We start from the raw sequence: 26,922 nt of genomic DNA, 5'->3' as shown, positions 1-26,922 counted from the left end.
GAACTAACAAGTGTAAGAACAGAAGGAAACTTGCCGATTCGCTGCGCTGTCCAGCGCAGCTGTACGCGTCTGTGGGTGCACACGGAGAACGCTGGTAGCCTGCTTGTGAAGGAGGAGCAGTGCCATTACGTGTACAGCGTGACGCGCTCTGCCTTAGCTTTGCAGTCTTTCTCGCACGAATTTACAGAAACTGTTCATTAAGAAAGGATTTTTACATTAAATATAAATCTACGTATCACCTTAATGGTTAAATGATCTCCTTAATGGTAATACCTGCAATAACATTGACATTTAAGGAAGGTATAGTGCAAAATTCCAAGAGTTTTCAATGCATAAAAGCGGACGCTATGGTTTTGCTTTTGGTACGTATTACAGTATATGATGCCGCGTATAAAACTTAGATAACATATCGAATTTTGCTTTAGACTTGGGAAGAGGTCTCTGTCTCTAATCTCTAATGACCTCGATATTGACGGACTTTTAACTCTGATTTCTTTCTTTCAGACTCTGGCCCTCATGGTCCCCGATTTAATCCTGGGTAGAGGCAGTGACTTTCCCCTGTTCCAGGCCCTGGAGAACTGACGTATGTCCATTCATAAGCCTGTCGTCAGAATGAGCAGCGAGGTCTTCCCTGGGGATAAAGAACGTCCTGGGCGGGAGACCCCCTCTCCACCCCTTCCTCGTGGCATGGCGAACAGAAAGACTGCACTCTATTTGCGGTCATGGGCTTACGTCACAGACTTTACCTTCTCTTTACTTTTCCCTCAGTGTTGGTGTGCCCACAAATCCCCTTGGGGAAGCTGTAGTTTGCGGCGTTCAGCACTCACAGATGGAAACATGTGTGAGTATGGAAATCTGAGACAAGACCAGAGGTAAAACCATCTCACATATGTTCCAATTTGGCTCAACACATTCACTCTATTTAATTTTTTTAAAGGAGAAGAAGAAAGCGTCCATTGCTCGCCCATCGGCAGTATAACTGACAGCCAATGTAGCGTCCACATGTGGAGCGCTTTTGCACCAATGTCATCGTCGGCCTTGAACTTCACTGGCAGAGGACCGCCCACGCCACCGCCGTAGCTTTTGCCCTTAATCTGATTGTGCGCCATCAGCGCCGTATGTGGTGCGTGCGCCAGTAATTGAGTTGAACGTCGCTCCTGCCGCAACAGCGGCTGCGCTCGGCGAGCCGTACACATGTGGCAATGACCCCAAACACCGCCCCGGCCAAAACACTCGAAGGCTAGCCAGACTTAGCAGTGACTGTAGTGCTGCGTTCACCGAGCACGCCAGTAGTTGCAGATACCTATACGGAGTTAGAGTGGCCAACGCCGCTACGGCGGCGATGTTTCGTCCACACAGCGACGAAAGGTACGGACGGGCGATAGAAAAGTGCAAAAATCAGCTGAAATACGTCTTGCGCTGAGGCAGGAACACGATATGAAATTGAGAAAAGTAGTATAGTTAACGTGTATAAAACTTTCTCGGACTTTTTGCCGCGTCAGTGCAGAGTAAAACCTCGAGCTTCCGTCGAGTAGCCCTTTTCCCCTCATCTGTCCAGTTCCCCCCCCCCCCCCCCATCCAATCTGCCCTAGTGGTGTGTCATCTTCGTGCCGACTTTTTAGTGCAGTGTTTTCAGTGAGTGTTCAGTGTTGTGCGTCTTTTCCGAAGTGTTGCGAACGGGCGAACGGAAATCATACTGCCGCTGGGTGTGATTTTTATATTTCTTGCGAACAGAAACCACTGTTGGGGTGATTTCTAATTGCCTGTCTACTATTTTACCTGTCCGCTTCCTTTGTATCTTATTAGCATCGCCAAACCTTTGTTTTATGTTTTCACTTTCCTCAATTTTCCGCCGTTTTACAATTTAATTCACCGTTTTATCGCCTGCTTTTATTGTTTCTTATATTATTCTTATGTTTTAAAAATTCTGTAGGCTGAAGAGCAACGTAATAAGCTGCTGCCAACCCGGCCCCTTCGGGGGGGGGGGGGGGGGGAGAATCGAAATTCAATAAAGAAAAAAATACAGTAGCTCCATCATCTTTGGCAGGAGTATCTGACTGTCAAAACTACTGCTCTAGTGGCCTTATACAGCCCATAGACGGCTTCTGATTAGTGGTCATTACGTACAACTTCCCAGACGGTGCAACGTTTCCTTTGGTAATGCAAACGCTCCCGAAATAGCTTGTATATTGCAACGAATTTATCTGACTATTCTCTACATGGAAAGCTCGCTTCCGTTTACAGCTAAGATTGTATCCGCTGTCACGTTTGAATGTCTTCTCGCACATTCTCATTTTTACACGCTCTTTAGTTCCAGAATCCCAACATGTAGATACATGGGAGAAACCTTCCATTTGTCAAATAATATTTTGTGTTTGTTTGTGTGGCTGTGCTCAGCAGCTGCAGATTTCTCCAGTTCTCGATTTTAATGTGCCTTTCATGGTTTGCGCAGCCTCAGTGTTCCTGGCATTTAAACAACAGTGCCGTCACGAAAGACTTTGTTGTGTGTGGTAAACGTTTTTTGAACTGTCCGGTCGTTGCTAGACCAATAAAGCATCCCCTTGTTTTATTTACGCTTACAGTACCTCTAGCTCATACGGTGAATGTAAAAACTACTTACGCACCTAGATATATCCGCTCTTGAATTTGTTCAGCATATAAATCAGTGCCATAACGAGAACACTGACTACAGATTTGAGTGTTTTCCAAGTCAGGTTCAAAAAGTGAAAAAAAAAGAAATACACGTCACGTCGGATAATATAAATTTGTAAACTATCGTCCGTTTCTGATAGTCGACAACTGTTCGACGGCATAACAGAAAGTAATTATACGACGTTTTTGCAGAACCATTTTCGGATTCAGCCTGTATTTCTTTCATAGTTCCCATAATACTAAACTATATCGTAATATTTAACTATACTGTAATAACGACCTAAGTAAAAATTGACAAGAATAATACACCACACGAAAGACCACTGTCTTATTTTACACAGCGCATCAGCAGCTGCAGTGAGAACATGCTAAGGCAATTTGTACAGCAAAAAAATCTTCAACTGGGCCCTTAGTTAGTGTGAAATGCGCTCAAGCAAACAGAAAAAAATCTTCTCCTTCCTTTTTTTGTATCTTTGTCGCACATCGGCGCAAAGTCGGCCTGGTTGTTAACGGATTTAGCATGTTCAATTTAAGGGGTAGCCAGATGCTCTTCCTGTCGTTACCCCGCTATCCCACGAGACGGAATACGTGTACCCCAACTGTCTGCATGTAGTGTTAGCCGTGTGAAAGTGAGCGAAAGTTTGCTAAATGTTTGTGAATCGTGTTAATTTGTCAGGAATAGGGTGGCAGTAGCAATACGTGGGATGTGGAAAACCGCTTAATAACGACATCCAGGCTAACCAGCACATCGTCCCTCGTGGGTATTCACTGGATGCGTTCAGTGCGAGTCCGGGCCCCTCCCCGTTTCGAAAACGGCGTTATAGCACGCACAGATATCCAGACGGGTAAGGAAGCAGCTACAAATGCGAAAAATATGTGCCAACAACTGGTCCGCCAAACAGTTTATGGTAATAGCGAAACGGAACAAAGAATGGCGTTCTGAAACGTAATACCATTGAACCTGACATCATGTATTAGAACAACCATGGCAAAGAAATTGCCAAAATTTTACATTATCAGCAACGACTGGTACCTGTAGCCTTCGTAAAACCTGTTGGTCATATGCACGAAATTTTAAATGAACGCAGAACGTCCAGAAATCACTAAATTGAAACACTCGATGGTACGAATGACGTCTAGAGGAACGAACGAAAGGAGTCACTTCTAACTTTAAGACTCAATGTGAATAAAGGAAACCGGCCAATATTTATAACGACAGCTGTTTCGAATTTTTCTTGTGAAAAAGGTGTTCGAAAAGCATGACAGCATCTACAGAGAAATTTACTAGTTAGCTGGAAACGCATTTTTCCTTCGTGTTTTATAACTACTCTGTTTACTGTAAGTGTCCACAGATTTCTTCTTTCCTCATTCCGTGACAATACGAGCATACGAAATCCACCTTCTCTTCTGTTTGCACACCAAGTAGCAGCGCAAACTGGCATTGTTTCTCACTACAAGCAGCATGAATAGGAGTTGGTCAAATACATACTGCACATAAGTTAGCGTGCTTGCTTCAGAACCGTCCTGGTTTTACGATGAATACAATCATATTCGAACTTCTCAAACATAGTTCTCATTGTCAGGTAGAATCACATGTTTACGCTGAAACGCGTAAAATCTGTAGAACCTTCTGCCTGACAAAAGTGCGAACACATACAGAGTCCATACCAAATCTGAAAATAATTCAAGTACGATACTGCAGTCGTTTTAAGCAGGTGAAAATAAGACGGGGAATATGATACTGCAAGAACAATTCAAGAGAGCATTGAGAGACCTTTGTGGTGGAAAGGAGGACGCTAGAGCACACAGACGATGTTCCTTCAGAGATACGACGTCCTTGATAGGGCCAGCCATGGCAAAATTATTGCACCCAATGTGCAAGACGTGTGACACAAGCGAAGTACTGTAAGACTTAAGGGAGAATGTAGTGGTTCCAATGCCAAGAAGGTACGTACTGACGTGCGTGAATACTACCGAGGCACGGTTCAAAATATACACTGAGCAAGCTCTGAAGAAAAGCAAGAAGAAATGTGGAAGTGAAATTAAAGTTCAGGGAGAAGAAATAAAAATATTGCTGTTAGACGATGACATTGTAATTCTGTCAGGGAAAGCTAAGGACTTGAAAGAGCAGTTCAACGGAATTGTAGAGTGAGTTAAAGGCTTGAATATACTAATCAAGGACAAATGGATACAGGTTGTGGCAGTAATACAAAAATAAAGAGGTTTGCACAGCATAGAGCTGCATGGGGAGCTGCAACAAACCATTCTTCGGTCCGAGCAGCGCAACAGAAGCAAGACGTTCACACTCAGGTTCGACCTTTAGAATGAGTAAATAATTACATTTTACTTGAAGATGATGAATGATCTAACCGCTATTTAGTGAAGAATTATTTTATCGGTAGCTCTGTTCTATTGTGAAATATGTCTTTGTCAAATACCTACGACTGTAGGGCACAGCCTGCACATTGGGTGGAAAGGTTCTGCCAAAATGCAATGCACGTGAAGGAGAGCCCATACAAGACTCCAGTTGCGCTAGTTACAGCCCCTTCGAGTGTTTCGATTCTTGTTAATGCATGGCAGCTCACAACCAACGAATTCACAGGCACGCTGCTGAGACTCTGACAGATCGGTATAGCTCTTACGAAAGTTTAAAAAATTACGTACGTCTTGTCGAAAGATTTATGGCGTTGGATTTGCGCCTGACGTGGTGAAGTGAGGCAGCCCACAACGATGTAAGCACTGTAAGGCATTTAAGAAAAAATCTTCTGTTTTATTATGTGGTCTCATTTTTCTCTTCCAAATTCTTCTTCCATATTCGACGTTTCGTCTCCTCTGCTGGAATATTCTTAAGCAATCTTCAGTGTTCAGCAAATGCTGGAATCATGAAAGAAAAATCCCAGCAGAGAGATCGAACCATCGAATACCGTAAGAAAGGTGCCTTAGCCTAGTAACCCAGAATATTTTAACTTAAAGATAAGTATTACTCATGCATTAAACTAAAAGCAGACTTCATCGGACCCAACATTTTTTTGTGGCAGTAAAACTTCAGTCTCTTACTGTTGGAGCGAGGGAATTTCACTAGATGTTTTCAGTTTGCTTTTCTATTGATCTTTCCTTATTGTATGGAGTAACGATACTAACTGTTGGATTTGACCATGTAAGCTCTCTGCTCGTCAGTGCAATTCGAAATACATACAAATCTATATCCTACAAGTTCCCCGAAATTGTAAGCCCTCTCATATGTAATGTTTAGACATATTAATGTGTATAGTAAAGCTGCCTGAATGCACCAATAGTGAAATTTGAACAAGAACAAGACAGACTTACTTTACGCAACATACTTATAATGGAAGCAGCTAATACTCATCTGATTTGCGTGAACCAAACGAATTGTAATAAGCAGCGAAACTTACACGGGTAATTTATAAGATATTGTGCTTATATCACAGTTGCTTGCTTCAGGAACGCTGGGAAATTGTTTGGAAATGAAAAGTGGAACAGAAGATATTTGCAGAAGAAAGAACAGCAAGCACGTGAAATGTTGTGCTACTGTGAGGCGTCAGAATTGAGGGCACGCGTCACATCACCTAGGAGAATGACAACGTCGATGGAAAACGTTTACCAATGGAAATGACAAAAAAATTGTTCAAACGGCTGTAAGCACTATGGGACTTAACATCTTAGGTCATCAGTCCACTAGAACTTAGAACTACTTAAACCAAACTAACCTAAGGACATCGCACACATCCAGGCCCGATGCAGGATTCGAACCTGCGACCGTAGCAGTAGTGCGGCTCCAGACTGAAGCGCCTAGAAACGCTCGTCCACAGCGGCCTGCTTGCCCTCAAAAACCACGAGAATTGTACGATGGTACCATGTAATGCCACCACAGGACATCGATCCACCACCACCGAGTTGTACACGTGAGTAATTAGTATCGAAAAATATTCGCTTTCCATATGTCGGGATGAGGCAGAAATGACCAAACCAAGACAAAATTGACTTCCAAACATAGGCCCTAAGAAGCGTACCTTAAGAGCTATGAGCACTTATCTATTAGAACAGGTGTATTTCGCAGTAGCGAAGATGGACAAAGTCTCATTGTTCTCACGGTATCCACTCTAGAGCCCATGTTCACGTTACTGTTTTTCTAGTTTTGGTCCAAACTACAACTTCCGAAAATACGGAAGGGAAAGAGGTTCCAGTAGGAGAGACTTTTTTTTTCACAGATAAAGTTTTCATAGCTCTTGAGGTATGCATTTTAGAACCAATGTTCATCAGACGTTTTCTCTTCCAATGATCGTTCCTGTGATATCTCTGAATACGTCTTTGTCCTATGGGCTAAGACTATCGAATCACCGATATACGCTTTATCATGTGGGATATAGCTTTTGAATCACCCTATTATGTGCATGTCAGGAGTAAATCCAAAAGTGTTTGACAAGAACAACTCTAACTATTTATCGGAAACTAACCAAAGCGATTACTGTATACACTGCTCTATTGCTGTAGCGGAGGCAACGATAGGTAACACGAGCAAAGAATAAATATTTATCTGAAAGAAAAGGAAGCTACTATCGGAAAATGCTCTTTATCTATCTACCTCAAGAGGAGAACACGGCGTGCAGCTATGAATATGTGTGCTTATCAACACCTAAATGGTTATAACAAGACGATCCTGAACTATTTACCAGAAACAGAAAAAAATCGAATACCCCACAAAGGACCCACGTTTGCAATGGGGTTTACGACCCATATTACAGCAGAACGAACTGAATCGATGTTGTTTAAGTCATTTGTTGCTTGTATGACCGGCCGATGTGGCCGAGCGTTTCTAGGCGCTTCAGTCCGGAACCGCAGTGACGCTATGGTCGCAGGTTCGAATCCTGCCTCGGCATGGATGTGTGTGATGTCCTTAGGTTAGTTAGGTTTAAGTACGCTACTGGCCATTAAAATTGCTACACCACGATGATGGCGTGCTACAGACGCGAAATTTAACCGACAGGAAGAAGATCCTGTGATATGCAAATGATTAGCTTTTCAGAGAATTCGCACAAGGTTGGCGCCGGTGGCGACACCTACAACGTGCTGACATGAGGAAAGTTTACAACCGATTTCTCATACACAAACAGCAGTTGACCGGCGTTTCCTGGTGAAACGTTGATGTGATCCCTCGTGTATCGAGGAGATATGCGTACCATCACGTTTCCGACTTTGATAAAGGTCGGATTGTAGCCTCACACTATTGTGGTTTATCGTATCGCGACATTGCTGCTCGCGTTGGTCGAGATCCAATGACTGTTAGCAGAATATGAAATCGGTGGGTTCAGGAGAGTAATACAGAACGCCGTGCTGGATCCCAACGGCCTCTTATCACTAGCAGTCGAGATGACAGGCATCTTATACGCATGGCTGTAACGGATCGTGCAGACACGTCTCGATCCCTGAGTCAACATATGGGGACTTTTGCAAGACAACAACCATCTGCACGAACAGTTCGACGACGTTTGCAGCAGCTTGGATTATCAGCTCGGAGACCATGGCTGCGGTTACCTTTGACGCTGCATCACAGACAGGAGCGCTTGTGATGGTGTACTCAACGACGAACCTGGGTGCATGAATCGCCAAATGCCATTTTTTCGGATAAATCTAGGTTCTGTTTACAGCATCATGATGGTCGCATCCGTGTCTGGCGACATCGCGGACTCGCACATTGGAAGCGTGTATTCTTCATCGCACAAACTGGCGTATCACCCGGCGTGATGATATGGGGTGCCATTGGTTACACGTCGCGGTCACCTCTTGTTCGCATTGACGGCACTTTGAACAGTGGATGTTACATTTCAGATGTCTTACGACCCGTGGCTCTACCCTTCTTTTGATCCCTTCGAAACCCTACATTTCAGCAGGATAATGCTCGACCGCATGTTGCAGGTCCTGTACGGGCCTTTCTGGATACAGAAAATGTTCGACTGCTGCCCTGGCGAGCACATTTTCCAGATCTCTCACCAACTGAAAATGTCTGGTCAGTCGTGGCCGAGCAACTGGCTCGTCACAATACGCCAGTCATTACTCTTGATGAACTGTTGTATCATGTTGAAGCTGCATGGGCAGCTGTACCTGTACACGCCATCCAAGCTCTGTTTGACTCAATGCCCAGGCGTATCAAGGCCGTTATTACGGTCAGAGGTGGTTGTTCTGGATGCTGATTTCTCAGGATCTATGCACCCAAACAGCGTGAAAATTTAATCACATGTCAGTTCTAATATAATATATTTGTTAAATGAATACCCGCTTATCATCTGCATTTCTTCTTGGTGTAGCAATTTTAATGTCCAGTAGTGTATTTATCGTTATCTAACCGAAGCGATTAGTGTATAAACTGCTCTACTGCTGTAGCGGAGGCCACGATACGCAACACGAGCTAAAAATAAATATTTATCTAAAAGAAAAGGAAGCTACTATTGGAAAATGTTCTTTAGCTGTCTAGCTCGCGTGGAGACTGCCGTAGGCAGCTACGAATATGTGTGCTTATCAACATCTAAATGGTTATAACGAGAAGATCCTGAATTATTTATCGGAAACAGAAGAAATAGAGTAACCGAGAAAGGCCCCACATCTGTAATGGGATTACGACACACAACGAACTGAATCGACGTTGTTTACGACATTTCTCGCAAGTGCGCTTTGTCACTGGTAAAAACCGACTGCTAGTATCTCAATTTTCTACCCATTCGAAGAGTGTGCGTGGTGGCGGTGACAGCTGACGGTGACAGGTGTGGTGTGTCGCGTGTTGCAGCCGAGTGGAGCCTGGTGAGCAGCGAGGGCGGCGCGCCGTCCACCCCCACGGAGCGGAGTCCCTGTCCGGGGCGCCTGGGCCACGGGCTCGACTACGTGCTGGACCCGGCGGAGCTGCAGAGCTTCGCCGTGCAGATCGCGCGCGGCATGGCCCACCTCGAGCAGCGGCACATCACGCACAGGTGGGCGCGGCGTCAGCCACTACTCTGATATCACTTAGGGCTTGTAACTTTGCTGTTCGATAAATGGCATTTTCGGTCATGATCTGTAACACTGTTAAATCTCTCTTTGTAAGGTGGGCATGCCATTTCGATTTTTGTAAGTTATCGCTATGCACGTCAGAGAGAGAACGAGTTATGTTACAGTTAATCAATCTTTGCTGTTGTTGTGGCGCAGTCTGATGCATTCCTACACTGAAGAGCCAAAGAAAGTGGTACACCTGCTTAATATCGTGTAAGACCCCGGCGAGCACACAGAAGTGCCGCAACATGACGTAGCTTGGACTCGACTCATGTCTGAAGTAGTGCTGGAGGGAAATGACAACATGAATCCTCCAGGGCTGTCCATAAATCCGTAAGAGTACGAGGGGGGTGGAGATCTCTTCTGAATAGCACATTGCAAGGCATCCCAGACATGCACAACAATGTTCATGTCTGGGGAGTTTGGTGGCCAGCGGATGTGTTTAAACTCAGAAGAGTGTTCCTGGAGAAACTCTGTAACAATTTTGGACGGGTGCGGTGTCGCTTTGTCCTGCTGAAGTTGCCCTAGTCCGTCGGAATGCGCAATGGACATGAATGGGTGGAGGTGAGCAGACAGGATGTTTACGTACGTGTCACTTGTCAAAGTCGTATCTAGACGTATCAGGGGTCCCATATCACTCCAACTGCATACGGTCACACTATTACAGTGCCTCCACCAGCTTGACATGCAGGGTCTATGGATTCGTGAGGTTGTCCCCATATCCGTACACGTCCATCCGCTCGATACAATTTGAAACGAGACTCGTCCGACCAGGCAACATGTTTCCAGTCATCTGCAGTCCATTCTCTATGTTGACGGACCCACGCGAGGCGTAAAGCTTTGTGTCATGTACTCATCAAGGGTACACGAGTGGGCATTCGTCTCCGAAAGCCCACATCAATGATATTACGCTGAATGTTTCGCGCGCTGACACTTGTTGATGACCCAACATTGAAATCTGCAGCAATTTGCGGAAGGGTTGCACTTCTGTGACGTTCAAATATTCTCTTCAGTCGCCGTTGGTCCCCTTCCTGCAAGATCTTTTTCCGGTCGCAGCGGTGTCGGTGATTTGATGTTTCACCGGATTCGTGATATTCACGGTACACTCGTGAAATGGTTATACGGGAAAATCCCCATTTCATCGCTACCTCGGAGATGTGTCGCATCGCTCGTGCGCCCCCTATGACACCATGTGCAAACACACTTAAATACTGAAAACCTGCCATTGCAGCAGTAACCGATCTAACAACTGCACCGGATACTTATTGTCTTACATAGGCGTTGCCGACAGCAGCGCTGTATTCTGCCTGTTTACATATCTCTGTAGATGAATACGCATGCCTATACCAGATTCTTCGGTGCTTCAGTGTAGTTGAAGTGTGGCAGGTGACGGACGTATTCAGAAGTGCTGTGTTGAGTTGTGATTATAACTGTTAAATGAAGAATGATTTACTGTAGATGACGGCAAGGATAAATATGATATAGATATTGGGAGGCGAAAAAATATAAATTTGGAATACGGTAATTTGTTTGAGGAGAAGAAATCTGAAGTAAGTCTGCAGCACTACGCAGCCAGTTTGTCGGAATGATTATTGTCAGCTAGTTAAAGTTGTTTACTTGCTCAGTGCTGAGAGAAAGACGATCCCACATCCCTATGTCATGCGTTAACGTATCAACTGATTAATCTGCTTGGTTTCTATAGAAATTCTCTGTTAGCATTATACTGTTTTTAAATCATTGTTCACTTTGTTAAGCATAGTATTGTTCAGACCAATGATACAATGTACTTGTGAAGAACTCTCTGTCTTTTTGAATACATACTTCATTCTAAAATCTTTGTCTTAGAATATCATTTCATAGGAATAGTTCCTGTCCCCACGCCACTTTCTAAAGAAGGTTTATCATTACGCATTACCACATGCTAGGTAACTGTTTGAATACTGTTTGGAAACTGTATTTAACAATAGAAATCTAACTTAATCGCTGCCTGCTTGTTGTTTGCTTTTCTCCTTTCAAGAAACTTGCAACAATGTTGTCAAGACGCAAGATAAGTCGAAACTTTTATTAGGGCCAAGTACTTGTTTTTAATTCATTTCCGCATTTAAATAAAGACAAGTTTTATTCATACCGGCTATAATTCAATCCAAATTAGTTTTGTTTTAGCATACGAGTTTAAGTTGGATAACAGTTTGCAGTTCCATGGTTTTGCTAATATGTATAAGTTTTAAGAAGTGGGGGGGGGGGGGGGGGGGTAAATTAGAGCTAATTTCAGTACAGAAACACACAGTGGGGAGCTTACATCTTTACGAATTCACAACCTGTTTTCCTCCGACTTGTTACAGTCAACGTTTTAACAGTTCCTGCTGTTATTGATCAATTTAGCTGTTACACTCTAATTAGTAACATACAGGGTATCACATATTCATACGGTACGTAATATTTCTGAAAAGTAGAAAAAAGTTCCTGTAATGATATGTCCCGATACCGAGTACCTGTTGAAGCACGGCCCAATCTGCTCTCTCGTCTCCATCTGTCTGCTACGTAGAAGTAGACACTATAGGCAGCGCAGTATATGGTTTGTACGCACCCTGACACATCCGTCAGCCATTCTTTTCATCGAATCACACATTCCTTCAAATATACCAAGTTCTATTCGGATTATGTCATTGGGGAGTGATACCACATTATGCTAATACCTTTGTAGTTTTGTTTTCACCCAGACATGTTTCAGCACTTCTTGTGCTAGCTTCAGTGGGTTTATTTGTTTATTTTGCTTCTGAAAAATTGTTGTTCCATATCAGTCTTTAAAGAATATTTGGTACAAAATATTTACATTTGAAAAATGAGCGATTATTGTCAAATATTTTACAATGCTTTCCATACAGTACAGAGCTGAAACATATTCACTGAGTTGAGGCATTCTGTGCTGTTTATTTACTATATGCCCAAAGGTTCGAGTTTTTCATATATTTGGAAATAAAGTGGATGTATGCATTTGTTTACGTACTTCACAAGAACTATTGGATATTTATACCAGTAGCTCTAGGTCTACGACGCAGTCTGCACATTGTCATCTGCAAACAGCAAAACGTTATTTCATTTATTTATTTATTTATTTTTAATTATGAGTTTCCGACCGAAAATCACTATTTCTCGTTTTATTTAGGGTGTCACTTACAGTAGTTTTTGATGTTCCGGTGTTTTCACTTTGTTTGTGTCGAGGTAACACGCTTATTTCATTCTCTTCCGTCGTTACATGTGCATCATCTACAGTTCATTCGGCAAGTACAGAATATTCTCCGCCGTTACGTGTTCTGGCTATGTAGTGCTCATTTATTTGGGGAGTGTTTGTTTGGGATGTGGTGCGCAGATTTGAAGTATCGTTCACGTTTGTCGTGCTTAGTTAGCAAGCTGTTATGTATTGTGTTGTTGGTTCTGTATGCTAAGTTAAGTCTTTGCCCACAATGTGTGCCCTTGTTGTTGCATATCATTACGTGCCATTTATTGCTTACTGTCTGCTGATCTGTGTTACGTCTGTGTGTGTGTGTGTGTGTGTGTGTGTGTGTGTGTACCTATCGATATTATGAGTTGCCTGTTTTGTATTTTGTTGTTTATTTTGTCTACTATCTTCGTATCAAACACATTCTCCCGTGCAATACGTTTTATTGCGTTCAGTTCTTCTGTGTAACAATTCTTGTTCATGGGTGTTCTGCTCAGTCTATGTAATAAATATCCGAAACTGGCATCTTTATGAGTTATGGGATGATTGGATTAGCTATCAGTAACGGTTATGGTGATTGTGGGTTGCCTATAAATGGTGAACTCATTTTTGTTGTTTCTCTTGTGTATAGAGAGAATTAAGTAAATGAGTTTTCCTCCTCGACTAATCCATCATCACATTTAAAACATCGCGGTGAGATACTGTCACACAGTCCGTACAAAATGGATTGCAAACTACAGTCGTTGCCTTTCTTCAAGGATAATTTTTCCTACAGCGCAGGCAATACATAGCGCAGACATCGGTGATACATCCAACCTGCTAATCTCTTTGTCAAAATTGTATGGCCTTGTGAGTTTGTCACCGATATTTCTCTCCTATACACTGATAGTAAAGCGATCCTGATGTCTCGCCATGATTGCTCTAGGATTTCCATCTGCCCATACGTCTGTATTGCCGTAATACTATGCCATCTCTTATGAGTCTTCTCTCGTTTGTAAGTAAATTTCTGCTTTTAAATAGCACATCTTCAGCGACCCATATCTCAACTGGCACTGGTTTCCGCGCGTACCATTATAGGAACTCTTCTTCCGGTTTTGATGGATACTACCTCCTGTAGGAATAGATGATACTCTTTTATACATCCTTTATATAGGGTGTTTCACAGTTCCTGTTAGAGGAATACGAATAAAGTTTTGATAAGGACCCTTGCCCGGACGTATACTGTTTGGACTTGAAATAAGTTTGATGACTGGCTCACTTTCATATCTGCCACTTCTCTGCACGCACTCAGTTGACGCAATGAGCTCTGACGTGTGTGCGGTACGAGGTGAATCTGTGAAGCTCGCTTACAGACACAAGGTTTACAAACCCCTGTGGGTGTCCGTGGAGCACCACAGTCAAACCTCCTAGACCGTACGTACCAGTTCCTCGCAGATGTTGTTGCAGTCGGACGAAAATGGTATGTGATAGACTGAGACAATCAGGAAAGCATTATCCATTCATGTGTTGTGCAACTCTGCCTTTATGTACCGCATCATGAAGCGCGACATTCGAAAGTGGTGCGATGTTCAAACTTACTTCACATCCAAACTCTACATTTTCCAACATGGATTCCTAATCAAATCTTTTTCTAGGAAATTCCTTCTACGACCCTTAGAAGTCTGTAATAGGAATTGTGAATCGTCCTGCGTAACTGAATGTTTTCGTGGTGCAGTAAATGATCCATAAAATGTCATGTAATATTTCTGCAGTATTCCTTTTGGCCATCTTCAGAATGAGCCGATAGACTGAAGCAGCATTCGCTTCATATTTTTTAAACATGTATACCGCGCTGTTTCGTAGGTGATCGCAAATACACAAGCTGCAGAGACATTGATTGGTGGCAGAGTGTATTCATAAACTGAATCTGTGGCTATACGGTCGATCCATGTTGGTGTATCGATATGTCATTATGAGCTTCACTGTAGCAACGTCTTTGCGATTTTCTTAAAGAAAGTGTAGGATTCCATGATCGAACCAGGCTAAATCTGGTATCCTTATCAATCACATTCTTCCTCAGAAGATGTGTAGCTGCTTCTTGCACACCCACGTTTCAAGAAGATGAAGTCCTCTCTAGAATTGCGACTTCTTCCCAGCGCGAATAGTGATGTGCCGAAATAACTTGTAACTTCCATGGCAATATGAACGCGTGAAATAGATGGCGTGCAGCTTTGGTTGGTAACTTGTTTTTACGGTTACTGTGAATTGTAAGTATTTGTAACGGCTACCTTAATGTTTGGCCACTCCTACACATCATAGGTACAGTTTTGTCACTTTGCCTATACAGTGGCTGGCTGCTTTGCTGGCATACGGCCGCGGTGGTCTAGCGGTTCTAGGCGCTCAGTCTGGAGCCGCGCGACTCCTACGGTCGCAGGTTCGAATCCTGCCTCGGGCATGGATGTGTGCGATGTCCTTAGGTTAGTTAGGTTTAAGTAGTTCTAAGTTCTAGGGGACTGATGACCATAGATGTTGAGTCCCATAGTGCTCAGAGCCATTTGAACCATTTTTTGCCATTTGCTGGCATATGATGGGCAGCAAATTATACCGAGCGAGGTGGCACAGTGATTAGCACACTAGACTCGCATTTTGGAGGACGACTGTTCAAACCCGCGTCCGGCCATTCTGGTTTACATTTTTCGTGATTTCCCCAAATCGCTTGAGGGACTTGCCGTCATGGTTCCAGTGAAAGGCTATCCTTCCCTAATCCGCCGGCCGCGGTGGCCGAGTGGTTCTAGGCGCTTCAGTCCGGAACCGCGCGACTTTTACGGTCGCAGGTTCGAATCCTGCCTCAGGCATGGATGTGTATGGTGTCCTTACGTTGTTACTTAGGTTTAAGTAGTTCTAAGTTCTAGGGGACTGATGATGTCAGATGTTAAGTCACGTAGTGCTCAGAGCCATTTCAGTCTTCCCTAACCCGATGGTAACGATGACCTTGCTGTTTGATACCCTCCCCCGAATCAGCCAACCACCAAATTATCTTGTGGTCTATCTGGCACGTCACACACTAGAAAACTAGCTACGCTGACGTTCTCCTGCTCTGTCGGTCGTTTTGCATAGTGTTAGCAGCCAGATGATGATCAAATTTGAATGGTTAGAATGTCGCTCCAGACTTTCCCCAGTCTTCATGCTGTACCTGCTTCGCAAGGATCCACAGGTCGTTATGTTCCATATGTAGGATTCAGTTGACGGTAGCAATAAAATGATTATCCAGTTCAACATCTGTACATACTGACTCGTTAAATGAAAGATCAATGAGTTCAAAAAGGATGCACAGGTCTACTTGGCGCGCACGTAGTCATCTCGACACTTCTCAATGCACGAGGCGTTTTTCTGTCGAGCACATCTAGTATGGCTTGACTTTTCGTATGACCAGTAATCGCGAATTGTGGCCTGCTGTGATTCATCGAAACGGCAGTAAGTGCTATGTCACAAGGAGTCCATCACCCAAGTCCTAGTCTCCGTCAGCTATAGCTTCTAGGATATATCCAGTTCACCCGCTCGCTGGTATAAGTCACGAGAGTGCTTTCTGTAGCGTGTGGGACACATATTGAAGCTGTCGGTGTGATTTGGTGTGCGCAGGGACCTGGCGGCGCGCAACATCCTCATCGACGAGCACAAGACGCTCAAGATCTCCGACTTCGGGCTGTCGCGGTCGGGCATCTACGTGAACACGCGCGGCAAGAAGGTGCCGCTGCGCTGGCTCAGCGTCGAGGCCATCCGCGACAACCTCTACTCCAGCAAGAGCGACGTGTGGGCCTACGCCATCGTCCTCTGGGAGATCGGCACTCTCGGTAAGTCCCCTCAATCTAACTCCAGACAGGTACATTTCAGGCACTCTGTTTTCCCACTTTCTATAATCAGATTAGCTTATTAGGAGGGAGTGTTCAATTTGAACTACGAGGTGCATTCAAGTTCTAAGGCCTCCGATTTTTTTTTCTAATTAACTAATCACCCGAAAACGATGAAACTGGCATTACTTCTCGACGTAATCGCCCTGCAGACGTACACATTTTTCACAAAGCTGACGCCATGATTCCATGGCAGCGGCGAAGGCTTCTTTAGGAGTCTGTTTTGACCACTGGAAAATCGCTGAGGCAATAGCAGCACGGCTGGTGAATGTGCGGCCACGGAGAGTGTCTATCATTGTTGGAAAAAGCCAAAAGTCACTAGGAGCCAGGTCAGGTGAGTAGGGAGCATGAGGTATCACTTCAAAGTTGTTATCATGCAGAAACTGTTGCGTAACGTTAGCTCGATGTGCGGGTGCGTTGTCTTGGTGAAACAGCACACACGCAGCCCTTCCCGGACGTTTTTGTTGCAGTGCAGGAAGGAATTTGTTCTTCAAAACATTTTCGTAGGATGCACCTGTTACCGTAGTGCCCTTTGGAACGCAATGGATAAGGATTACGCCCTCGCTGTCCCAAAACATGGACACCATAATTTTTTCAGCACTGGCGGTTACCCGAAATTTTTTTTGGTGGCGGTGAATCTGTGTGCTTCCATTGAGCTGACTGGCGCTTTGTTTCTGGATTGGAAAATGGCATCCACGCCTCATCCATTGTCACAACCGACGAAAAGAAAGTCCCATTCATGCTGACGTTGCGCGTCAACATTGCTTGGCAACATGCCACACGGGCAGCCATGTGGTCGTCCGTCAGCATTCATGGCACCCACCTGGATGACACTTTTTGCATTTTCAGGTCGTCATGCAGGATTGTGTGCACAGAACCCACAGAAATGCCAACTCTGGAGGCGATCTGTTCAACAGTCATTCGGCGATCCCCCAAAACAATTCTCTCCACTTTCTCGATCATGTCGTCAGACCGGTTTGTGCGAGCCCGAGGTTGTTTCGGTTTGTTGTCACACGATGTTCTGCCTTCATTAAACTGTCGCACCCACGAACGCACTTTTGACACATCCATAAGTCCATCACCACATGTCTCCTTCAACTGTCGATGAATTTCAATTGGTTTCACACCACGCAAATTCAGAAAACAAATGATTGCACGCTGTTCAAGTAAGGAAAACGTCGCCATTTTAAGTATTTAAAACAGTTCTCATTCTCGCCACTGGCGGTAAAATTCCATCTGCCGTACGGTGCTGTCTTCTCTGGGACGTATTGACAATGAACGCGGCCTCATATTAAAACAATGCGCATGTTTATATCTCTTTCCAGTCCGGAGTAAAAAGAATCGGAGGCCTTAGAACTTGAATGCACCTCGTAAACCTCCAGAAACGTCTCAGCTTAGCCAGTGAGTCCGTAGAGAAAGGTTTAAATGACGTAATGCATTTAAAATCTTTGGTAAAAAGTGATCTTGTAATCTATGTAAAATTAGTGAAAAACACTCTAGATCGCAATGGTTATTTTATTTAAAATGACCGTTTTCGTTCTGGACTTAGGCCATCTTCAGAATAGCACTGCCTAGTTCCATAAATAAGTCAGTGACTTACAATAAAGTAATTTACACTTATTAAATCGAAGATTTATTACCCATGTCCAGAACAGCCAGTAGACCCCAGTCTGCTGTTGGCTGGGCAGCATTGCGTTATATAGATCCGGCGAGGGCGCGTTTGTGCTGTATGACGTGAACGTCACCCAGTGAGGAATGATTTCCATAATTACTTATCATTTGAAGATTCAGTTGATCTAAAAGTGAATCATTACAAAAAGGTAGTGCCTATGGACAGAACAGATGTCAGAAATAGTGCGTAACTGTAATAAGATTATTTAAAAATTATTTCTCTGATTTCCATCTAATGTAAATATTTTATTTAACCATTGTGATATATCCATAGCATCGGCTATTTAATCAATAGAATGTGTGAATAGAATAACCTAATAGATTTGTGTAAATAATTATCATCTATGATACTTATGCAAAAATTACACTCCATGCCGTATTATATAGAAATTTATGAGGGTCGTTCAATAAGTAATGCCCCACATTTTTTTTTCTCAAAACATATTTATTGTTAAGAGCCAGAATTTGGTGAGAATATACATCAACATGTCTTGTTCATGTCCTTCTTTTCTACTTAGTCTCCATCACGTTGTATGGCCGTACGCCAACATTGTCGACGACCATGTATCGCCTGCTGGTAAAAGCTCTTGTTTTGCAGGCTAGCCATGTTTTCACTGCATGACTTAAACTCCTGTCATCCTCAGAGTGTGTTCCCCCCTAGAGAATCTTTAAGCGGCCTAAAGAGTAGGAGGTCCGAGGGTGCTAGGTCTGGACTATAGGGTGGATGAGGCAATGATGCCCAAACCAATTTGGCGATGTGTTCCCGGGTGTGTGTGGGCGTGCATCATCGTGTTGGAGCAAAATATCTACTGGATTCTTGTCCGATCCAACACGACGGAAACGGGTCTTCAGTTTATTCAGAGTCTTCACGTATGCTTCTGAATTGATGGTTGACCCTCTTGGCATCACATCCACGAAAATAACGCCATCACAATCCCAGAAGACTGTCTCCATGACTTTTCCGGCAGAGGCGGTTGTCTTGAATTTATTATTTTGTGGTGAATGGACTGCCATTTTGTTTCCGGCGCAAAGTGATGCACCCAGCTTTCGTCCTCCGTAACGATCAGTGACAAAATTGCCTCTCCGTCGGTCTCAAAACGCTCCAATAATTCAGATGAAATGGCCTTTCTTTGAATCTTGTGGTCAGCTGTGAGCATTCGCGGAACCCATCGTGAGCAACTCTTTGAATATCCGAGAGTCTCGACCACTGGAGACGCACTTACAATGCTGACCGACAACTGTAGAGCCAATTGTCGAGTTGTGGTGCGAGCGTGGCTGATCATGGAGCTCTGTTTCTGCATTTCCTGAGGCTGTAACTTTCTTTACCTATCGTCCAACTGCTATCAACTGCATCATTGCCATACACTGCACACAAACGGTTATGGATGTTCGCTATGGTTCCTTTTTCTACAGACAAGAATTCAATAACAGCGCGCTGTTTGTCACGTGAGTCGTACGTAGACGCGATTTTGAAGCTGTACTACGGCTCTGCTACGGGTCAGAACGGTTCGAAACTTCATCGGCGCAGAAAACAAACATCAAATGGGAAGCACCAACAAGGACATTTGTACATGTATATTAATGGATTTTTTTAAAAAAAGTGTGGGGCATTACTTATTTAACGACCCTCGTAGTAGAACATTGGCGCTCTCTTCTGTCCTGAATATGCTATCTTCGGACTCCGTTACCATGGAGACGTCGTAAGATGGCCGCCAAATATCAAAGATGTATATCATGGACGCCATGTGCTATCATAACGACTGACGTCGAGCGCAGCTGTCTAAGAGAGTCAGGATGGCGTCTTCTTAAGTGTTGCCAGCAGAGTATGATTGGCCGTGCTTTTTCACTCAAATTTCGTGGAGATTAAGACAACCCGTCCTTGTACTAACTTATGCATTAAATGTGTTCGCAATGGCAAACATGGACAAAAATCAGCTTTAGAATGGAATGACGTCAGTGAACATTTGTGCCGGACCAGGACTCGAACCAAGATTTCCCGCTTATCGCGAGAAGCCACCTTACCATTTGGCTAGCTGTGCACGATTCACGGCCAGTCCCAAACTTCCATACGTCGTCAAACATGTGTCTGCAACCTGTATTCCTTCATCCATTGTGTACGTTCCCGTACAGGGAAGACATTTTGCTTGGAAGACGTTTGCAGTGTTGTGCTAGAGCCGGCCGCTGTGGCCGTGCGGTTCTAGGCACTTCAGTCCGGAACCGCGCTGCTGTTACGATCGCAGGTTCGAATTCTGCCTCGGGCATGGATGTTTGGGGTGTAGTTTAGCGGGGGATACAACCAGTCGGCTTTGACCAATGACGTCAGAATTGGCCAGAGAACATGTATTACAAAGATGAAAGAGCTGAGAAGAATGTTCAGAAACAAAGGAATGCAAGAGGGAAAAACTGTACTTCGCATATATAAGGGCGAGTAGTGTTTTCACGTTAATTATATCGCGTTTTTGTATCTTAGTATTTCTCCGCAAAATACAATGGAAATAAATGAGTAAAATATATTAGTAGCAAAGAATACATCACGTTACATGTATGTCAGTTGTATCTCGAAACTCTTTCGAACTGTATTGCTCAAGTGCAGTACGGGATACAAGTTAATCGTACGTCGATTTCTTGGTTTTAACTAGCATTGCGGTCCTGTTGTTCACTTGAACTATGTATACCCTGCTTCACTAAACCCTAAATGAAACACCGGATACAAATGAAAAGATCATTCGAAGCGTGTTGCTTAAGTACAGTACGGAATAAGAGTTTGTCGTAAGTCGATTTCTTCGTTTTCACTAGCATTACTGTCCTGTTCTTCACATGAACGATGTATCCTCCGCTTCAGTAAACCCTAATTGGAACACGGAATACAAATTGTAGATGAGTTGTTTATTTCGTCTCTGCTATTACTAACAGTCTTTTCTTACGTACATATCAGTACTACTGATGACAGAAGGACCTACGTATGTAATATACGTATACCAGACTTCCGTTGACCTCTATATATGTACACTGGTAACGAAAAGGCGGAAATAGACGTACGTTACATTTGCAACCTGTACCTCAATTGAACTACACGGAGACAAGAAGACGACCCATGTACAATTTGTATCCCGTGCTTCACAATGGGTTGCAGTTTTCTTGTTGCCTTGGACGCTAATAGTATCCCATTCGTTACTTGAGCTACATAGCTGTACGCAACATTTGTATCTTGCTCGCCAATTGACATAAATAGCGTCAGTGTAAAGGAGAAGTGAAGGACGGGATACAAATATTAGTTGTGTCATCGGTGTAAAGATGAAGTGAAGGACGGGATCAAATTTTAGTTGTGTCGGGGGGTTTCACCTGTTATATAGCAAGTACACATTCGAAAATGTCGTACTGATATTAGTGCTGGGAAACGAAAGAAGATCCTCAGCTGAGAAATTTCTATTACGTACTTCACAACACGAAACTACACATATTGGTGGAATAAAACAGTGAAATATCAAAATAGTGAAATACCGTGAAAGAAGCAAATGGCAAAGTGAACTTACCACACGGAAATATCGAGGAATAACCGAAGCTCGCCTAGACAAGACAGTAACGAAAATTACATACCCACAAACAGACAAGTCCATTACTATAAACGAAAATAAGACACTAAAAATTGTTCTACAATAACAAACTAATTCTCCAAATTTTCTCAATATCATTACGAATAATTATTTTAATGTACAATGACAGCGCTTATCCGGAACACAGAACTGTTTTATTATCTATGCCTCGAAGTGAAGACATTACTATCTATGACTAATGTATGACGTCATTGGTCAAAGCCGACGGGTTGTATCCCATGCTTCACTAGACCCGATGTTTGCGATGTCCTTATGTTAGTTAGGTTTAAGTAGTTAAGTCTAGCGGACTGATGACCTCAGATGTTAAGTCCCATAGCGCTCAGAGCCATTTGAACCATTTTGTTGTGCTAGACTACCTTAATGAGTCGTTTTGCAGAGAGGCTCTCGAAGCAGTATCAGCGCACTCGGGTTCTCTGTAAAGTGCAATTCAGCTTCCTGTTATTCTAGGTGAAGAAGCGGGAAGCTACATTATTCGGGATAACGTTCAGGAGGAATGCCATTATGATGTATTTATTTATTAAACAGGACAACCTGATAACATCGACACAATTAATAAAGATTAACTGAAAACGAACAATTTCCTGAGAGCATGGTCTTACAACAGAACTAGATCGGAAGGCATCCTATCAGCGCTCATCTTGCTCTTACACTCGTGATATTTCGTACATTTTCGTTAGCTTAAACATTATTCGCTTATTTATTAAGATGATCAATTTCTGGCCTTGAAATATTGCTGTAAGAAAACTCTTACAACCCGTAGGCTTCTTCTAATATCTGTACAGGAAAAAGCGACTTTTATTAGCAAATCGATCGCTTCGGCATCGATGTATAGGCAGGGGTTGTGGGTGTCAGACTGACAGGGACGCGTACTTTAGAGATTGTCAAGTGCTGTGTGTAACCAATGTTTGCCCAATGAATTACCAGCGTTGTTGGAGAACCTTAGCCTTGCAAAAAGGCAACAACTGTCGATTGTGCAGAACTGGGCACCACACCATTTTCTACTGATGATAAGACAATACCTCATTGCTACGTTCCATGAGCGATGAGTTAATTGAGGTAGCCCGCTAGCATTACTTTCCAGTTCACCAGAACTTTATTTGTTAGTTTTGTGGCTATTGGGATATTTTGAGACATTGGTGTACACCCAATTCACCGACAATTTGCAGACAATACAGGAGCGTGTGGCCAATGCATGTGACACAATGCGAATGAAGCCAGGTGTATTTCGAAGAGTGCCTGATTCACTGTGAAGAAGGTATAAATGGTGCTTCAGGATGCGTGGTATGCAGTCATGGACTGTGAGGTTGTTCCCAGCGGAGGTTCGAGTCCTCCCTCGGGCATGGGTGTGTGTGTTTGTCCTTAGGATAGTTTAGGTTAAGCAGTGTGTACGCTTAGGGACTGATGACCGTAGCAGTTAAGTCCCATAAGATTTCACACTCATTTGAACATTTGATGCGTGGTAATTGCATGCAGCACTGCTTGACGTGTCTTCTTGTACAAAACAAACAGATGGGAATGAGAAGACAGACTGGTCAACATCTGAACAGGTATTAGTTTCCGGATATATTATTACAGGGACTTTTCTTCCAGTTTTGACCAATAATGCCTCCTGCAGTAATATTGTCACTTTTTTTCAAACACCCTGTATATCGCAGACATTTACAACTCAACAACAGCCAACGAGCACTCGACTGTAAGCGAATGGATAGCTACGCACGACTGCTCACTTGAAGATGGGAGGAGGCGTCCAGTTGAAATATCGTGGAGGGAAGTTTACGACAACCGGCTGCAGTACCGAAATCTCTTCGAACACCTAATGCGCCGGAAAAATTTTAAATTTCACAATCGCTGAATTATTATTCATTATTCATTTCAGGCTTATCTGATCGAGGCTTGTCGCAATTGTAAGTCCCAGTCACGATCAATTGCGCCCAGGTTTTTTTCTTTTAAATTATATTATAATGAGCTCTACTGATTAGGCAAGAGCTTGTCTAGCTTCTGTAGTTCGTCTCCATTCATTCCGTTGTAATCATCTTTTTACAGAAAATCTCTCTCTATAGAAATAATCCCACTTTAAATTTTACTGGTTTAGGGTCAAACGGTGGCGTCATTAACTAGTGATCGACACATCCTGGTTCCTGTGTTCGAACCCAGACATTTTTTTGAATAAAAGTCATCAACAATAGTGTCCGTAGACTTTGAGGGTGTGGAGTCGTTCTGCTATCGACCTCGTGAGAGAGTGCGAGTGATAAATCTTGCGCTTCCGGTGGGAAACTGTTCTTAAAAGGCGGAAGAATCAGCAATGATCATCACCCTGAGGACGCAAAAGACAATTGAAATAACTGAACCACAAGCACGTAACATGTATCCATAGAAAATGTGGCCTGTAACTGAAGAGTACCATGATTACTTTTCCTTTCGGATCTCCGGGAGGGGTGAACCAAGTGGGATGTGATCAAGAGAAAAACACTGAATACCACGGAAGGCCAAGACTAAATGGCTGCAGGAAGAAAGTGAAGAAGTCCAAACAGAAATCGTCGGAAGGACTCATTCAGCATACAGAAAAGTCAAAACTGAAGTTAAAGGAAGGTTGTCAACATTAAGAGTATAATGGAAATTCGACTGTTAAGGGCATAGGAGAGACAGAGAGAGAAAGAAAAAAGATAGGTGAAAACACCTCTATGAAGGGGAAGACTTGTCTGGTGAAATAATTGACGAAAAAATGAGAGTCAGTAAAGAAAATAAAAAAAAACCATAGGGTACTCAGCGAAGGCAGAGATAACAGAGCTCTGGATGACTTTGATTAAATTAGGCGGCAGAGATAGATAACATATGGATAACATTCCTATGGAATTTATGAAATCAGTGGAACAAGTGGTAACCAAGTGACCACTATTCAAGCTGGTGTGTAGTATCTATGAGTCTGAACACATACCATCATACTTCGGGAAAAGTATCGTCCACAACATCGCGAAGATAGCAAGGGCAGATAAGCGGTAGAACTAGCGCAAAATCTCGTTAAACGCTCTTATATCCAAGTTACTGAGACGAGTAACACACAGAAGAATGGAAAAGAAAACTGAAACTCTACTACATGGGATCAGGTTGGGTCCGGCAAATACGAGGACAGTAGAGAGGTAGTTCTGACGTTTCGACTGATAGCGAACACAAGTCTTACGAGAATCAGCACATTTTCATAGGATTTGTCTACTTGGAAAAGTATTCGACACTATAAAATAGTGCAAGATGTCCTAACCTGAGAAAATGTGAGTAGCCGTTGGAGAAACGCGTATTATACGCAAGATGTGCTATAAACAATAGGGAACTGTAGGGATGTAAGACCAACCACGAGGAGCTTGCTGTGAGAATAGTATTTATCAAAACTAGACATGATTCTCTCAATGGGAATTCCGCGATCGTTCATTAAATAAAATATGGCGTTTCAGTCTTCGATCGCTATTCTATATTTTCAATTACCGGTTTCGGGCTAGCTGCCCATCTTCAGATCATATATTGTAGTTTCAGAGTAACTTGTCCGTACAGAACACTCGGTTCGCTGTCATAAGTAAAGTAAATTTCCATCTAATGGGCAGCTAGCCCGAAACCGGCAATTGAAAATAAAGAATAGCGATCGAAGACTGAAACGCCATATTTTATTTAGAGTAGTATTTAGTCAGCGATGTTGCCTAATTTCAGTCTATACATCGAAAGAGGCAACGACGGAAATAAAAGGAAGGTTTACGAGCGGTAGTAAAATTCAGGATAAAATGATAACAAAGACGAGATTAGCTAATGACATTACTTTTCTCAGAATATGGATTGACAGTAAACCGGAAAAAAAACAGAAGTAATGAGAACTAGGAGAAATGAGAACAACGAGAAAGTTACCATCAAAATTGGTGATCATAAAATATACGAAGTTAAGGAATTCTGATAGCTTGGAAGCAAAATAATCCATGACATACGCATAAATAGCAGACTAGCATAGGCAAGAAGGAAATTCCGGGCCGGAAAAAGAAGAAAACCGACATGTGCTGTTATAGACCGATGTTGACAATTACATGAATTGGTAGAATCAGTGAAGAAAGGAACATATGGAAAGCACTGGCAGCAGGAAGTAACAGGATGATAAGACATCAAAAAATAACTTCACTAGTAGTAGAAGGAGTTTGAGAGATTAAAAGCTGTACGGGAGGACAGAGATAGTAATACATCCAAGCAATAACTCAGGGCGTAGCGTTGCAAGTGCTACTCTGAGACAAAGAGATTGGCACAAAAAAGAAATTTGTGGTAGGCCGCATCGAACAAGTCAGAAGACTGATGACTGGAAAAATTCGGACAAGTGCGAGTAATAATATAATTTAATACAATAATAATTATTATTATTTCGTGTGGCTCAATGTCCCAAAGCAAGTTTTCCCTATTGGAGGCCATTTCAGCGACTTGCGTGTTCCGAACTTACCCCATTCATCCAACCGGGAAAAAGGCCCTAAATTTTAAGATGGAATCCGAACTACGTGTTGTTTCTGGCGACTCCGCACATCGTAAGAGGTGAAGGTGAGGTGAAAACGAATACTGAATTCTATGTTGTGACAAAGATTCGAGCATGTGACTCCTCTGTTTCAGTCACACGCTTTATAGAAAGCTTATCTTTTGATTTAGTTGTTATAAAAGGTTAAATTTTTCACGACGCCAAGACACGGTAGGCCTTGGTCGAGACATAGCCGGCCGTTGTGGCCACGGGCAGTTGGACAAACAGACAGACGGACTGCCGGCCGATGTGACCGAGCGCTTCAGTCCGGAGCCGCGCTGCTGCTGCGGTCGTAGGTTCGAATCCTTC

General features: G+C 43.2%; 1 protein-coding gene across 1 annotated transcript in view; it reads left to right on the top strand.

The window, feature by feature from the left end:
• The window catches only part of LOC124605957 (proto-oncogene tyrosine-protein kinase receptor Ret-like), a 198,778-nt gene that overhangs the window by 46,321 nt on the left and 125,535 nt on the right, over window positions 1-26,922 (top strand). Inside the window, exons 6-7 of the mRNA XM_047137920.1 lie at window positions 9,452-9,632; window positions 16,529-16,740. Of these exons, the coding sequence (XP_046993876.1) occupies window positions 9,452-9,632; window positions 16,529-16,740 (393 nt within the window). The remainder of the gene's footprint in view (window positions 1-9,451; window positions 9,633-16,528; window positions 16,741-26,922) is intronic.

Source organism: Schistocerca americana, chromosome 3, assembly GCF_021461395.2.
Source record: "Schistocerca americana isolate TAMUIC-IGC-003095 chromosome 3, iqSchAmer2.1, whole genome shotgun sequence".
Lineage (NCBI taxonomy): Eukaryota > Metazoa > Arthropoda > Insecta > Orthoptera > Acrididae > Schistocerca > Schistocerca americana.
Note: the sequence above shows the minus strand (reverse complement) of the source record. Positions and strands in the feature narration are given on the sequence as shown.